The sequence below is a fragment of the Rhipicephalus sanguineus genome, chromosome 9, assembly GCF_013339695.2.
Source record: "Rhipicephalus sanguineus isolate Rsan-2018 chromosome 9, BIME_Rsan_1.4, whole genome shotgun sequence".
Lineage (NCBI taxonomy): Eukaryota > Metazoa > Arthropoda > Arachnida > Ixodida > Ixodidae > Rhipicephalus > Rhipicephalus sanguineus.
This window is the reverse complement of record NC_051184.2, coordinates 65013581-65030138: the sequence shown is the minus strand read 5'-3', so window position 1 is coordinate 65030138 and position 16558 is coordinate 65013581. Positions and strand designations below refer to the sequence as shown.

The 16558-nt window shown below is 46.4% G+C and overlaps 1 protein-coding gene across 1 annotated transcript in view; it reads right to left on the bottom strand.

Moving 5' to 3' along the window:
* The window catches only part of LOC119405262 (double-stranded RNA-specific adenosine deaminase), a 58087-nt gene that overhangs the window by 21801 nt on the left and 19728 nt on the right, over nt 1–16558 (bottom strand). Inside the window, exons 4-10 of the mRNA XM_037672076.1 lie at nt 13677–13824; nt 12502–12688; nt 10518–10611; nt 8412–8567; nt 6865–6974; nt 6579–6761; nt 3978–4215 (exon numbers count right to left, since the gene is read on the bottom strand). Of these exons, the coding sequence (XP_037528004.1) occupies nt 3978–4215; nt 6579–6761; nt 6865–6974; nt 8412–8567; nt 10518–10611; nt 12502–12688; nt 13677–13824 (1116 nt within the window). The remainder of the gene's footprint in view (nt 1–3977; nt 4216–6578; nt 6762–6864; nt 6975–8411; nt 8568–10517; nt 10612–12501; nt 12689–13676; nt 13825–16558) is intronic.

Below are 16558 nucleotides of genomic sequence, written 5' to 3'. Positions count from 1 at the left end.
CCGCTGTTGAATAGTAGCAGGATTTGAATAATAGTAAGGTGCAAGTTATAAGCGGTACAATATATAAACTTTTAGAATATTTGCAGGCACAATTTGCAGGCACAATTTGAACGCATCTAACGGCCGGAGTACCCCTGGGCGATCGATTAGGTCGCTTTATTTGCAGCTGGAAAGAGCACTGCACAGTTCAGACCTGCTGGTTTTACTCGCTGCACTGCATAAAGCTAATACAAATACAGTCAAACCTCGATATATTGAACACGGACATATCGAATTATTGCCTATATCGAACGGTTCCTATATCACGTGGGAAATCGCATGCATTTTTAATTTTTTATTTCGAACGAAGTTTGACGTATAATGGATATATCGAACTCGACCACCCCAAACCGCCCGCGCTCCGTTGACAGGCGGCGAGCTTTCCCGCAACTCTCGAAAATAGCGGTAGCGCGGTGGGCGTTTACGACTGCTGCACACATCGATGGCGCCGAGTGCGCCACTTGAATGTAGCGGCATACGCACGCCGCAGCCTTGCAGCAATGACGCACTGCACTTGTTGCACCAGCTCCTCCTTGTTCGTTGTTGTGCTCGTGTGTTAGGCCTGCCGCGCGTTGTGGTGTGTGTAGCGATGGCTGCAGACGCGAAGAAACGGACGACCCTGACTTTTGCAGCAAAACTGGAAGCAATCCAGGCTGAAGGCGTGGGATTCGGACCTGGTGCGTAAGGGACGGAAGGTATGCCTTATCGTCGATAACTGCACGGCACACCACACCGATGCCCAGCTGAGCAACATCGAAGTGGTATTTCTGCCGCCCAACACCACTTCGAAGCTCCAACCGTTGGACCAGGGCATTATCCGCACATTTAAGTCTATCTACAAGCGTCGGCTGATCGACATTTTGCTTGCAAGACTCTGGATGGGCCAAGATCTGAAGATCGATCTTTTGGGCGCCATCCAAATGCTCAAGGCGTCGTGGGAAAACGTCAAGCAGTCGACGATAGCCAACTGCTTTCGGCATGCGGGCTTCGGTGGACGCACTGACGAAGCATCAGTGGAAGAATCCGAGGAAGCTGAGTTGGCATGCGCAGATGAAGAAAGCGAGCTCGCCGAAACGTGGAGCAAGCTGGAGAGCTTTGTTGGTGCGGAGCCGCAAAGCATGTGCATCGAAGACTTCGTTGGAGGTGACGACAGCACTGGTACAACGGCGGAGCTAACGGATGTAGAGATCGTCGCCGAAGCTACCGCTGAGCAGCCGAATGAAGACGCTGCCGAGGTGGATCCCGCAAGCGCTGATGGTGCCCCGCTCCCGACATCAGCTGAGGTCGTAGCCGCTTTGGCCCTTGCGCGCCGCCACTGCAGCGCGATTGAAGGCACCGGCCTTTCACTTGTGGATCGCCTGGACTATGTTGAGGACGCAGTCGTCAAACACGCCATTGCCAACAAAAAGCAGGCTACTCTTTTTCAGTATTTTAAGCCAACACAATAAATACTTTGTTTGAATCTTCAAGTGAGTATTTACTGCACCACGATTGGTTCGTTGGTTGTTTTCCACAAGTTCTTGACGCATTTTTTACGTGATTTTTTATATCGAATTCTGGATATATCGAACTATTTCGCGATCGCCGTGCCGTTCGATATATCGAGGTTCGACTGTATAACAAAAATGCACGAGTGTAAGAAAAAGCAGGTCCTTGTATATTGCCCAAATGACGTTACTTAACCTCGTAGTCGCGAGCTACCCTTTTATAACACGAACAAGGCAAGATAACGAAATCTCGCCTATTTATATAATTTCAATGAATAGCAAACGGTGCGTTATTTTCCTATTCGCGCTCCGCGCCAGTGGTATCAACAAGCACAAGAATGTGTATCACTGGGTTTTGCAAGTGTTTTACAAATGCGTCAAGCACAGCTAGTCGGACAACTCCCAGGTCTCAGCCTAGTCCGGTCGAAACAATTTGGCGAGAAGTGCCTCTAACATATGCGATCGTCGTCTTTTGGCTTCCAGACTTCCCGTCAAACAGCCTGCCCCGACGTGCTTCGCACATATGAGTCCTTACGAAACCGGTTAGGAAAAAAGAATGACCGTCAGATGTGAAATTAGAGACAGATTGCAGGCTGTCAGCATATGTCCCGGCATATGGAGAAGTTTTCATCAAGCTCGAAATGTTCTGCTTACAACTGAAACTTCATTCCAGAGTACCTTTTCGCTCGATTTATACAGCCGTACGCAATGCACAATGTATCCAACAACGTCCGGACGCCACCACGCCAGAGAACAGCTAGAACATCTATGCGGCCGCAGCAGCATGCGTTGCGGAAGGCGCGCTTTCTGCCTATGGCAAGATGGCGGCACGCGGCTTCAGCTGAGGGGCGGCTCCTCCACTCCAGCAAATTTTATTTTAACCTCCTTGGTGGTGACTGGGTCGGCGGTTAACAGTAAAAAGTCCGGGAAATCGGATGGCGAAGGCTGTAAGTGTCCGGAATTTCGCGCTTTTTAATACATTGACTCTACGGGGAACTTGATGATGCCACAGATGAGTCCGAGAAATCAGGCATGTCCGGAATTTCGGGCGTCCGGGAAATCGGACGTCGACTGTACTTGACCACGAGCCGAGCACAGGTTCTGACGAGCCAAAATCGAACAACGCGACCGATCACACCAACGAGACTAAGCTCGTCGCCGCACGAGCACGTTTACATGCTGCATGTATAACGTCTAAGGGCTTGTGTGCAATGCAAAAAATTCTGCACATGGAGAGGCACGCTCTCACTAAAAAAAAATGAGTTTCGGAAATGATCCAACCGACTTGCACAGACCGGTTTCGCGGTTGGTAGTGGCTTCATTGACCGCAAACAGATAAAACAAATGCGTTTACGTCCGCGGCAGCTGCTCGCACTATCCTTATGGCTTCACATCAAATTAAATAGTCACAGTAAATAGAACTTTTTCGACAATATGAAGCATACACGCACTTACTTTTATTCATGTTCGCAATCTCAGGTCACGATGACAGCAACCGTCTCGTGCGCGCAGCACACCAAAAAAGTCCGTTGCCGCCGGCGTCACAATCAAAACATGGCCACACAACTCACTTTCTCGTGCACTTTCTTGTAGCTAGCTCCCGTACAGGCTTGCTAGCTTTTTTGCGACTTCAACAACGTCACGAGAGTGCGCCAAGTGATGTGATGATGATAAAAGCTCGCATAGGCGCGCCATGACACGGATGACAGCGGCACATAAAGGCGCCAAACGTAGCCTCGGTGATCGGTTCCGGAAGCGCACCGGAGCCCATCGCGGAGGCCGTGCACCAAAGACCACTTGGGAGCAGTTTCGGCGCAATAATGCCTTTTGGAGCAGGATGGCGCAGCAGAAGCGGATTGGCGCAGCGTGGCGCAAATGGCGCAGCACTTCCACCCCTGCATAATCTCTCCTTCGCTTTTTTCGAATGCTTATCTGTAAAGGCATCACCGCAATCACAAGGAAGTCTGAACCGTTGATGGACAGGTCTCTGCATTTACCGAAAAGGCGGGAGACGTTTTGTGGCACACTGTGACATTAGTGGATGAGAGGTGCAGTTAACTTTTTGTGAAAAATTGTTATCACAGTATGCACTAACCAATGGGCAGAGGATGGACCACTATGACTTGAACGGTAAGTGAATACATTACGCTCTATGAGGCTCGGTTGGGGATTCATCACAACTATGTTTTAACCGTGAGTATGTTTAAAGCGGGTACATATAAATGAGGTTTAACTATAACATGCTTTTACGATTCAAAAAAATTTATCGGGGTGCAGGTAAGACGTACAATTAACCTTCAAGTGTGGATATGTGGCAGTGCAAATTTTTCCTGAATAGGTGGTTTCACGGCATAGCGGTACAACATGACAGGCGAAGTCATGCCACAATACGATTGCCCAAGACACTTTGCCCACCAGCCTGCATGTGATTCCCCTTCCAGTGATGCTCACCTGTCCTGGCGCATGCCGGTGCCGCTGTTGGTAACCTCTGGGCGCTCGTCACCCACGCACCAGTTGATGGAGTATGGCTTGGTTTTCTCGGTGTCGCGGGGCGGGTTGTGGCCGCTCACGCAGCCCAACGTCGGGTGGTGTAGGGTGTAGCGTGTCGGCAGTAGGGTGTCCAGCCCGGGCTCTCCTTCCAGACGGCAACACACCGCCCGAGACAGGTGCCCGTGGTGATACAGATTACCTGTGCGAAGAACACACGTGCCCCGAGGTCAAACACTTAACGCAGCAAGAATACATGATAAGAACCCTACTGCCCCTTCCGATTCCCTCGAATAATGCTACAAGTTACCAGCCTCCAATTCCTTGACACATTTACGGAACTCTAGATTAAAGTCATTCACAGACAGTTGCAGGAGTGCTATCAAAAAGAATGGGCCGGGCGAATCAGAGTAATGATTATAACATAATTGTAGGGGTCTAACGTTCCAAAACCACCATATGATTACGAGGGACGCCGTAGTGGAGGGCTCCGGAAATTTTGACCACCCGGGGTTCTTTAATGAGCCCCTAAACATAAGTACATGGGCCTCAAGATTTCGCCTCCATTGGAAATGTGGCCACTGCAGCCGGGATTCGATCCCGCGACCTTCGGGATCGAGCACCATAACCACTAGACCACCTTGGCGGGTGGGTGAATCAGAGTGATACACTGCGTCTCCTATGCCCGACCGTTCATACCTACATGATTATATAGCTCATGTTAGCTCTGTACTACCTAAACTGCTACAATGAAGCTAGTATTTAAGAATGTGTCATCAGACATGAGTAATAATTACACACTCATTATCGAACTTGCCTACCTTGAGTACAGTACATGACACTGTTTCGAATATGGCAGGCTTTTGTTAACTTGACTCCACTTAATTTAGTTTTCCAGTCAATTCAATCCCGACAAAAGCTCCCGCCAAAAGCCCGTGAACTTCTGTGGAATGAAATGTTTGTTTTCTTGATCCTGAAGTTCACCTTTGCCAGAAATCGAACTCGACTACCTCCCATTCACCGAACCCCAATGGCAACCACTGTGGCGAATACACAAGCACTGTGTCTTGGTGGCGTTTAGGGTACAGTTAATGAATCTAATGCATGTCATCTCCCAGTGAAAACATCTACCGTACTTTATTGCTTATAATACACAGAAGATATACAGTAATTCAGAACTATAGTCGGCGTGCGGGTTATACACAAATTTCGGGGCACAAGTTGACTTCACGGTAATGCATGAAAGGCGAATTCATAGGAGTACAAGCGGATATTTCTTCTTTTCCTTAACTTTTAAAATTTTTCCATGGATAGCAGAGCAAGCGGAAATCTTCGCAAGCGGAAATCTCATAAATGGAACTGCTCATTAAATGGAACAAATGCTTCTAATATGATTGGTTTTCTACTTGAATTGTGCACCGCTAGCCCTGTTCATATCTCAGTAAATAATAATTATAATAATAATATCTGGGTTTTAATGTCCCAAAACCACGGTATGAATATGAGAGATGCTGTAGTGGAGGGCTCTGAAAATTTTGACCACCTGGGGTTCTTTAACGTGCACCTAAATGTAAGTACACGGGCCTCAAACATTTTTGCCTCCATCGAAAATGCAGCTGTTGCAGCTGGGATTCGATCCCGCGACCTTCGGGTCAGCAGTCGAGCGCCACAACCACTAGACCACTGTGGCAGGGCCATCTCTCAGTAAATAAAATCCCTATTAAACGGAAAATACTTTTCCCGGTCCTTTCAGGCTTTGTTTAACAAGAGCCTACTGTAGTAGTTGGGGTGAGGGTTATATGCAGGGGTGGCTTACATGCGAGAAAGTACAGTATTTTCGAACTGTGCAAAAAAAAAAAAAGATTTCAGCGCAAAAATAGTAGCTCGCAATTTTTATCTAATCACAGTTTAGGCTTCTTTCCAAGGAAATCTGTCCCCCAAGCTGCTCAAGAGGTCCACCTAATCCGCAGTTGAGGGGGTCGACTCACAATCGATACAAACTAGTAGGGCCAGTTACGGCGGGACAAACAGGAAAGCAGGGATGCTGTAGCATGGTTTCAAGATTACGTTTGTGTTCCAGCTCTACCTGTGACATATGCCATTTTCTCGCGTATAACCCGCATTCTCAGGAACAGTTCGCAAAAAATTTTCTAAAAATGATGCCCGCATATTTCCGCAAAGCTACCTTCCCTGAACAGCTGTGAAGCACTGCCGTGAAGCCACCTTTGCGCACCAGAATTCCCGTTTTTTTGTCTCTACTTTACAAAACACGTGGCGGGGTTGGTGGTGATATACACACCTATTTAAAACATTACAGCTACTTTTTACAAGGACAAGACAAAGTACTTGACAGAATGGGCATGGACTCCAATTATGAGTCCAATTATGTAAATAAACTCCAATTATGTAAACAAATTTCCTTTACTAAATGCTCTCGCAATTTCTTTTTTTCATTCTATTTGAGTGGGGAGGGGGGGGGGTCGACCTACATTCGAGTCGACTTACAATTGTGTAAACATGGCAACTAAAACCGCGTACTAAGCAACGACCAATCGTACTACTCACCCAGGGTGATGGAGCTCAGATAGACAGGCTGCAGAAAGTGGCTGAGCAGAGCCCCTTGCAGACCGAGAACGTTCCAGCGAGCAATCTTATCGCTGCAGGACATGGTGCGCAGTCGTTCACCTTGCAGGATGGCATCCCAGGTCTGGTAGTCTGTAGTCAGGTCCACGGGGACCGTGCCTTCGCCTGCATGAAGAGCAAGCAAATGCGGTGCTTTCAATACTGTACGCAACGCGACTGCAAGTTCCGCCGCTGCCGCTGCAGCGCCTCTTGACGGCACGGTGCTCACCTGCTTCCAGCTTTGTTCGCAGGAGCCCCTGGCAGCTCTTGGTGAAGAGTGGGTGATGCTGTTCGCTGTTCTGATCCTGTGTCTTGTTCTTGTCGTCTGGCTTCGTCGTGCTGAGGAAGAAAAATGGGAAGGGACGGCGTGAAGCCTAGGCCAACCTCTGGCACGGAACGACAACTCAGACAGCACCAAATGTCCAATGTTATGAAAATTAAGACACCGAGGAAAGCTTGATGTGTGCTACTCAGTACCAAGACGACAAAAACACAAACTATCCATATACCGTAAACTGTTGCTTTAATGTCAAGGGCACTTGTGTATGTGTATTGTTACGTGTGTGTAGCTATTGCCCTGGTTAATCGTGAATGCATTCCGACTAGCCCAAATCTCAATATACTTGTGGAAACTTTTCTCACAACCTTTGCTAAATGCCGGCAATTTTTGTTGAGCTGAAAAAATGCCAGACTTCAGCACTACTGCAAAGTTACAAGCACGCGCTATTAAAACCTAACAAGAGACCCTTTAGTGTTGCTTTCCTATGATGCATAAATTCGAAAGCACAAACACAAGTTTTTTAAGCTTTTGTACACTGAAGACAAAAGGACGTTGAGGCTTTAAAGGGACACTAAAGAGACAAACCACATATCTCACGTCGGCAAATTACCCTTTCACAATACCACAAGAACACCTCTCGGCACGTGAAGACATTTGGGAAGCAAGAAATTGTGGCACAGGTGGCGACTACTACAGTTTCCAGCACCGACTTGCCATGTTGTCAGATTTTGCCGGTGTCTTTAAAGCCTAATCATTTTTATCAGCAAAAGTTAATAACACTGTGTTCTAAGGGTTGCAAGTTCTGACAAATTTTATTGAGCCAATGAAGCCAAAATACGAAAGAAAGGCTTTGAAAATGCTTAGCTTCGTTAGGTTATGCCTAACAAAGCCACGAACCCTTGATCAGTTCCTCTTCCTTTGTTCTTTCATAGCAAGGGTCTCGTCCTGGCAGACTTGATGCCGTTAGGTAGCATGAGGCAGCTTATTGGTCAGCTGCCAGCTTGTGAAAGATCATGTGCTACGTGACGAGGCAAAACGTGGCTCTCTTGAATGAAAGCAAGATGAAACATAGAACGGCAACAGCGCGGTGCCGAAAAGGCCCAATTTTCCCGGGTCCATCGCTAAAAATTAAAAATTGAGCTTGCTGATGTTGCATAAAATGCTGTCACGGCTAAAATACTGATCTCAAATTCAATGAAGTCTCTGGCCCCCTAAAAGAACAGTCTACTTCATTTTTACCAATTAGGAACTATCTAGGCCCAGCAGATGCTGTGAAAATCTATGATGTCCCGGCAATTGGTGCGGAAATTTCAAGTTGGCGTCGCGACCCGCGTTTCCTTTTTGCGCGTTTTCTCGCTTACCAAGCGTCTTCTCACGGCAAGCACGGTGATTTGGAAATTGGGAAAGAGTAACGTACTAATAATGGAAAATTTTTTCTTTTCTTTAGTGTCCCTTTAATGAACTGTAGAAAGTGGAGCGAGGTGGGAGGGACGTACTGGGCAAAAAGGGCCCCGTCCCCGCAGGGCGCGGTGGAAATGTACAAGTGGAAAGAGACATCCGGTTTGATCCGGATGCGCTGACCGTCCTCCGTGGGTTCTAGGATGGCGTGCTCCTTCCCCGGCCCGTAGCTCTTGAGCTGCTGGTATAGAAACCTGAAACGACATGGGTTTGCGAGAAGTGCCGCGCGCACGGTCAGTACACGTTACCGGCTTCAAGAAAGAATTTTAGGAAGGAAGGAAAATGCAACTACTTTCTCGAGGAACATGCGATTGAGCCCCTTCTGATAAGCAGCGCAAGAAGAGAGAGTGTGTAGTGGCCAAAAAACAAGAGTTTTGAATTCGCAGAAACGTTGCTGTTAACATGCTGTTAACGTCATGCAGACTGGGCTACTGGTATGTAGCCGAGAAAATTCTGTTCAGGCTACAGATTATGACTTACTTCGTGTTATCAATGATAACATCAGTAAAGAACGCTAAGGAAAAAGAGAAATGTAACGCGCATTAGAGATGAAAATGGCAACAAAAGATTGCTTAAACCTCTAATGCCAAACGCTATCACTTTTACTGTGCTCAGCTTGGTGCCTCAAATAATTTATTTCAGCATGGGAATTCAACGCAAAGCCATTCCTTGTAATTTTTACGCGCACTGAAGTTTCAGGTATGCATAATTCAGAAACCAATTACTAACTATTAACTACTTCTGTCATCATTACTTAACTCAAGTAACAAAGTTTTTATTTTTGTACAGCTCAGACCACTTATAACATAATCGCTATAGTGCAGGACCGGCTACAATGCGGTCTTTTTCGACTCCCGCTTACGTTCCCGCAGAACCCCATGTATACGCATACCACTTATTGTGGAGCCCCCCCAAGATGAAAGACCATTTGTAATGTGGTTGCCGGAAAATTTTGCTCACAAGCACAGTAGTGAGTGTGCTTCTCAAAGAATGTGCGCCGCTGTGGGGATAGCGACGAGGTCGTTGAAAAAAATGGGCCGCAGAGCAAACAAACGAGGGGCGGAGAGAGGAGACAGAAAAGAAAGAGTAGCGCATCGCAGGCGCGCCGACGGAGGAAGGAGGGCAGCTGCCTAGGCGTTGGCGAAGCCTTTGCCACCTTTGCCAGCGTGGCTCCGGCTGCGCACGCTCCGCATCAAGTGCGCTTTGAGGTTCCCGTTGGGAAAATAAATGGCTGTGTTTACAGTGCAACAGATATTGCGCTTGCGACCTCGTCCGCAAATTTAAAAGCGTTATGGCTTTATTATCAGAGTCCTCGCCCTTGCTGCCAGAACGCGGACTTGCACAATCTTGGCGAAATTTTGTTGCGGGCACATCATGCCAACCCGCAGGATAGGCCTAAGCAGCGTTGGCTGCCTTTCCAGTAGCGGTTGTGGCCAATCAACATTGCGGTTTGGTACGAAATCAACGAAACTCTTTGCGGTAGCTGCACTTGAAGGAAGGGGAATCATATCGTTAAAGAAAACGAGGGCATGGATAGCATGTGTAACACTCGAATGGTGGTTCGCAATTCGACTGCAACGCCTTGGACATCGTGAGAGCGTCCGTACAATCGAACGATTGGTACCGTTCAGCACGTGGAATTTCAGTGAAAGGTTCGACATAGTTTCCATGTAAGGCACATAATCGCAGTGGTCTGTTAACATAGTCGGCGAATTCCCGCGAGGGCGCTTTTTTTGTAATAACTTTTTTCCTGCGTTGATTTTGTCGGCAAAGCGGGTCTTTGGACGTGAATTTTTCAACATTCGGAAATTTAAACAGTGGTAAGCACCCCGCATCGCATGCCTCGATTCTCGAACACGCGCGACTGCTTGCTTCCACATGTTTTGCGGATGTGCAGCCTTTGAAAAAGGTTGTTTTCGTTAGTGCGGATATTCGAGACTCCAGCGACTTACATTATAAGCGGTCTACACTGTATTTTGTACAATCCATAGCCACAAATAATGGGAAGAAGTCTTAGCATCCTACTGGCACACACTAGCCGACCGCTGCCACCTGAACAAATGTCTTGGATGCCCGTTTTAAAAGCCTAAGACTACAATGTTTACGCTGCCTTGAGTTTCGCTCGAATGTTCACGTGCACTCACCTGAGGAAGCTCCTCCTTGTTATTACTTCTGCGTGTGAATCGTTCACCACGGTTCCATCCTGGCTTAGCTGTTCGCCAGTAATGCATCGGCTCCCTGGATTGCCGACGGGCAGGGAAACAACAAACAATGCAAAACAGATGTAATGCGAGTAGCAGTTTCACGTCTCGTCAGCATCATTTATTGAAGAACAGTAGGCTCTCGACAATTCAAACTCGAGGGGACCCCAGGATTTTGTTTGATTATCACAAGTTCTTATAAACATGATTTGGGGCAACATACAAACTTGAGTTGTTATGTTTGCTGTTTCTTAGGGCTGCCACAATGTCACAGACAGCTGTGAACGATTGCCGGTAACGTTTTAAGAAATCAGTGATCATGCTGGTACTTGTCATTATGAGACGCATGCACGCGTGTGTAATTTAGGGGACAAAATGTACTCTGTCTCATGACAGCTGTAGCCCCTTCCCTATCTTAGTACGCTTTTCCTCATGACACCAGTATGTTGCAGCAAAAGTGACTTCAGCGTTTGGCACACAACAGACCAAGAGCAGATTATCTCATTTTCTTTTCTTAATTTGTTCCTCAATCAGCTTGCGATTGTTAGGAAGCACAGTTTCGTTAGTTTAATCCCGTTGTAGGCAAGCAATCGGCTTTAGCGATAGAAAAATGCAGATGTTCAGCTACAAGCAACAAAGGCAGCAAATATTTTCAGGCATTGACAAGCAGAAAGCATGACTTATCCGAATTTATGAAATGGAGAAGTTTAAATTAAGCACCTTTACAATACATTAAAAACAGAGCGGGCCAAAAAAAAACTTGACTCGTTTGAATTGTCGAGGGTGTACTGTATTTCAGTTACGACTGCTATAAGTGAACGAAAACACTGTGGCATTTACTTACGCACCTGTGAACTTTTTTTCAAATAGGAGAGAACAAAGACAAGGTAGCCAGATCAGCCAAGCCACTAAATTTTAAAAAAAAACTAGACATGAACATGTAATTATTTGAAGGAAGGAACTGTAATACACTCATTCTAAATCAAAGCTTTTGTGAAGCATTTGGGTCTCAGTCATTTTAGGAATCCCTTCACGTAAACCGAAGAAGGAGTGCCATGGGAATGGGTGACGTATCCTCATGCAATACACAATCCGCAGGCTCGGATCACGACTTGCTTCGTTGCATGGATACAGTTTACTACCCATGTCCCACGGGCATTTGGAAGGCCTTCGAACCGATAGTCTACTGACTCAACGGTCAAGCACGATCTGCTACACGAGCACCTCACAACTCTATCGAAACTTCGATGGCCAGTGAGCGAAAGAAGCGGAAGCGGCGTGAATGTGCCCTCTTGTTCACAGTATGCTCGCACCCACAATTAAAAAAAAAAAAAAATGTAACCGAAAAATGTGACCAGTATGCTTTAAAGTGTGCGTTACAAATTATATGATGAAGTATTTTTGCTGCTTGAAATGAGCGAACTGCACGAACTCTCGACAACAGCAACGTGCTTGCCTTCATCTCGCCGTCTTGGGGAGTCTCACTCGCCATAGTTTTGCTCAACAACTTGAAAACTAACTATGCATTCATAACTACGAATAAAAAATTTATTGAAATGCTTGAACAAAAACAACAGACATATTTGTGCTTTTAAGTGGATTTATCTTACTTAACTTTTGGTGACATGAATACGAAAATAAAGATCCACAGCGCCACACCATTTTTGCGAGAGACACCTGAACCATTCAACTGCTGTGTAGCAACACAACAACTACATAGAGTTGATAGAGTTTCGTTTCGATCGCCATCGACTGGATGGCTTTTCAAAAGTGCCTGTGTGACGCAGGTATAAGATGGCGGACCGTCACACGACTTTTCTGCAACACAGATTGGACTGCACTGTTTTCTTTTAAACTTTTAGTGAAAACGCCAAATGACGAAGTGCACCAAAGACCCTTGTTTGCAGCAATGGATGCAGCAACACACCTGTGCCGAAGCAGACCACGGTGCCCCGGTCGGTGGGTCCGGTCTTCATGACGAGGGCGGCGAGCACTTTGCGGCCGCCCACGTACTCTGGCACCTCCAGCACTTTCTGGCTGAACTCGCGGTGACTGAGGGCAGCAATAATATCAAACATGGGGATGCTCTCATCCTGACTACTCAGGATGTCCGTCTGCGTCCGAAAAGAAAAAAAGAACGGAGAGGACGAGCATGTCAGTGAGGTGTCAAACATGAAGTTCGGGCGGATTAATAGCTTACACAGCATTTTATGGCCACAAAGAACAAAAATACATATCGTCCTCTTTACGGTCAAGAGCAGTTTTGATAAGCTGGATTCAACAACAGTGGATGCATGGAAAATGGGAGTACAGCGAAAAGCAGTTAGCCCCCTTTGGTAACGAAGCAGGGGCTACCGTAAGCATAGCCAGGCTTGGTTAAAGGGATGCAAAAGTGAAACAATATTGATTCAAACTGAAAAATTATTACTCCAGAACTCTGCTATCATTAACCTCGTGATCACAGTTTCGTTACAAGAGAAAATGGAAGCCGAAGTTTCGTTTACGAGTTTCCAGACCAAACCCGATCGCCTGGTTGACAGCGAGACGTCACAGACTTCAAAGATTAATTTTCGGATTTTGGACACAGCAACTTAATAGTAAATTTCCTCAAACCTGCCACATTAAGTCACCTGCTTCCTTACAATGCAACGCAATTGATTCTCGCAAATAAAGAGTCATGTAGGGACTAGTAGAAACCGTCAAAAGCTACGACATCACGGCAAGTGATGTCACAAGGTGGCGTCCCCATGCACACTTTCTTTTCGCACATCTTCTGGTTCACTAAGTGCCCCTTTAATGTACCTTTTAGAAATATGAAAAGAGGGGTGGGGGCACAGGTACAAGCAGGGGAGGCACACGCTCCTGATGGAACAAGCTTTATAGCACCTTCCAACGAATCACACCAGGTCACGCCAGGGTGCACACGAGGAATAATTAATGGACGAAATGCTGGTGTGATTTGTCGAAGTGTCACGGTGGGCGCAAGGAAAAGAGGGGGGGAGTGTGGGGGGTGCACATTAAAATTTCAGGAGGGGCAGCTTCCTTTCCTGGTAGCAACACCGGGGACGAGCAGGAAAACATAAGAAGATGAGCGTCAGTCACCTCTGGGGAGGGGACGTCGGAGGCGAGGGCGCCGCTCGCAACCAGCTTGCGGAAGGCGAGTTCGGCAGCCTGGTGCTTGGCCTCCTTCTTGGTCTTGTCCCAGGCCTCGGCCACAGGTTTCTTGTCCAGAAATGCAACTGCTTTGAACCTGCCATGAAAAGTGACAAAAGGGCTCGACTTCACAACAGCCTCATTTGGTAGCGCAGCACTTTTACGATTTGACTGCTAGTTTTCTGTAAAGGCAACACCCTTGCCTCCCTGCAAGGAAGTACTAAAGCTACTCTGGGCCAGTGCCTTGAAATTGGGCAGCGTAGACATTTGGGCCAGTTAGTATGGCTCCATAGTGCAATGAAGGCAGCGTTTGTCCTGTCTGTTCTTTCTTGTTTGTAGCTATCTTCATAACCCTACTTAATGTTGAAATGTGATTGGAAAGGCTGCCCCTTGCTTCTACAGTGAATGCGAAGACAGCACAGCCACATTTTGTTTTTGTAGCAGACATGTAACAATTTTTTCACCAGCATGACTGATTCCAGATGGGCAGACCTTCAGGTGCGACGTCACACACAGAGACAAATTGTGTGTACATGCCCGCCTTAAAAAGAGGTACCTGATGACAATGTATCTGCTGTTGACACTTTTGCCAGCTGTGATGTTTTTCTGTCATAATTGAATAAACACACACCACAAGTGTGATGTCAGTGCATTGGGCATGTACACTAAATAAACATAAATATGATGAAAATGTTAAAATGGTGAGATTTGAATACCGGGCCTCTCGTACCGAAGCCCCAAGCTCTAACCCCAGACCACAGCTGCATTCCCCACCAGGCAGAGTAAAATGGCTTTTAAAGGAGTACTGACACGATTTTGAAGTGCAGCAAAACGGACGTTTTTGGTTTCCTTGGCATGTAGTTATAACGCTCTCCCCACACCGCATCCGGGAAACACGCATAAATATTTAAGTTTGATTTTAAAGTTTTCATCTCCCAGCATCTGCAAGTCAGCTTCACCGCATGGAGAGCCCTATGACGTTTCAAGTCAGCTCACTTAGTTTGCGAAGTCTGGGTTCTGCATGCAGCCTAAATCACAGAAATCGCTGTCGGAGGCACTGGACGACAGTTCACTCATCATGAACCACGTTCGACTGACAGCAAAGGACAGCAGGTGCATATTTCGTGGGTTGCAGTCTGCCCGTGATGTCACGGGCAGACTTGACACGTCACTATGAAGCCGCCCTCTCGAAACGGAAACCGAAACTGCTGGTTGAAAGAAGCGGTATTAAAAATATATGCACTGCATCCCCAGGCACTACGACACTTTTTTTAGGGTTCTCGACACCCGTGCTTTCATTTAGAGCAACAACCCGAAAATTTTTAAAATTCATGTCAGTACTCCTTTAAGAATGTCTGGCGTGCAAGAACACGAGTTCATACGCTTAGTGTATTTTCAACAGCATTGGTGGTTTCCTTACGAATATTCTTCATGCAAGCCAGCGGGTTGTTTTGGCTCATTTTCGCAACACTGACGAAGTGTCCCAGTGTAAAGGGTGCAATGAATGCAGCTTTGAAGCAGTTGTACTGTAATGGTCTATGTAGAAAAAGAAAAAAAAAATGACATGGCCACACTCTGATTCGTCCACATTACTTTGAATATAGAATCTACAGACAAGCTATGCTCACCCAATGCTTTAAGGGTTGAAACAGAAGTTTGACATGTCATTGCCGAGTGCTGCTATTATCACTGCTCGGTTTGCATAGCACAATGTACGTGAACAATGTCACTGCAACAACCACTGTTGCCGTGAAAAAATAAGCCATCGCAAGCCAGAACGGGGTGAAAAAGATGCTAAACGAAAGTTCTCGCACCAGCTTGCCGTAACTACAGAGATATGACAGCATCTTCTTGGGCCTTGTCAACGATCTAACAAAATGGGAGATTACGGATTTTAAAGACACTAAAGAGCAAGCCCGGAAAGTTTCAAGGACTTCGTAGTGCGCAATAATAGCTGACATACAAGATACTTTGATCAGTGGGCTTGTTGGTGTAGCATAGCGTTTTATGATACCTCGAAATCCACATCACGTAGATGCACAGCTGCCAGTTACAGTGCAAGTAAGAGTTGAAGGCACGGTAGAGGCACAGCCGCAGCCATGCATTATATGTGACCATTAATATTTTATACGAGAAAGAGCCACTGTTGCATGGTGCAATGACAGTAGTAGCAATGCATTAAACGCGAACGTGTTTCAGCGCAAACAAGATGAAGGCAGAACGAAAACACTTTTTCTGTGTTTTACTTCTCTTCTCGCCTTGTTTGCATAAAAATGCTTCAATTCGTAATGAAAAAACTAGTCTATTCCTAGACTTTTCACGTGAAACGTGTAGTTTTATTGGCCGTGTACGATCCCATAAACGTCCGCTTTCCAATTAAAGTCCCACAGATGGTGTCATGCGCACAAAGGCAAATATGAACAGATCTCACCACGGACACTTGCTATCATAATGCTGGAGTGATGAAAAGTGCAGATAAGGGTTATAAATGCATTCATTCTTGCTTCAAAGCACTTCTGAAATTGAGAACGCTACCCACGACCCCACGAGTATAGGAGGACTACAAAGCCGCAACCGCCAGCCATCTCAGTGTGCTTAACCCTTGCAGCCCCCACCGCCGATTAGCTACACGACAGGGCTCTAGCAAAAGCAAAACTGGCATGTGTATTTAATTTTTTTTTTGTTTATTTCAGGGGTGCAGCAACGTCACAGACTGCTCTGAATGCCAGTAGTGCTCCGACTGGCAGTAATGTTTTTAGACATCAGTGATGATAATGTGATAATGGCAGACATTATTGTGCGGTGCCCGAATGCATCTGTAATTAAGGTAC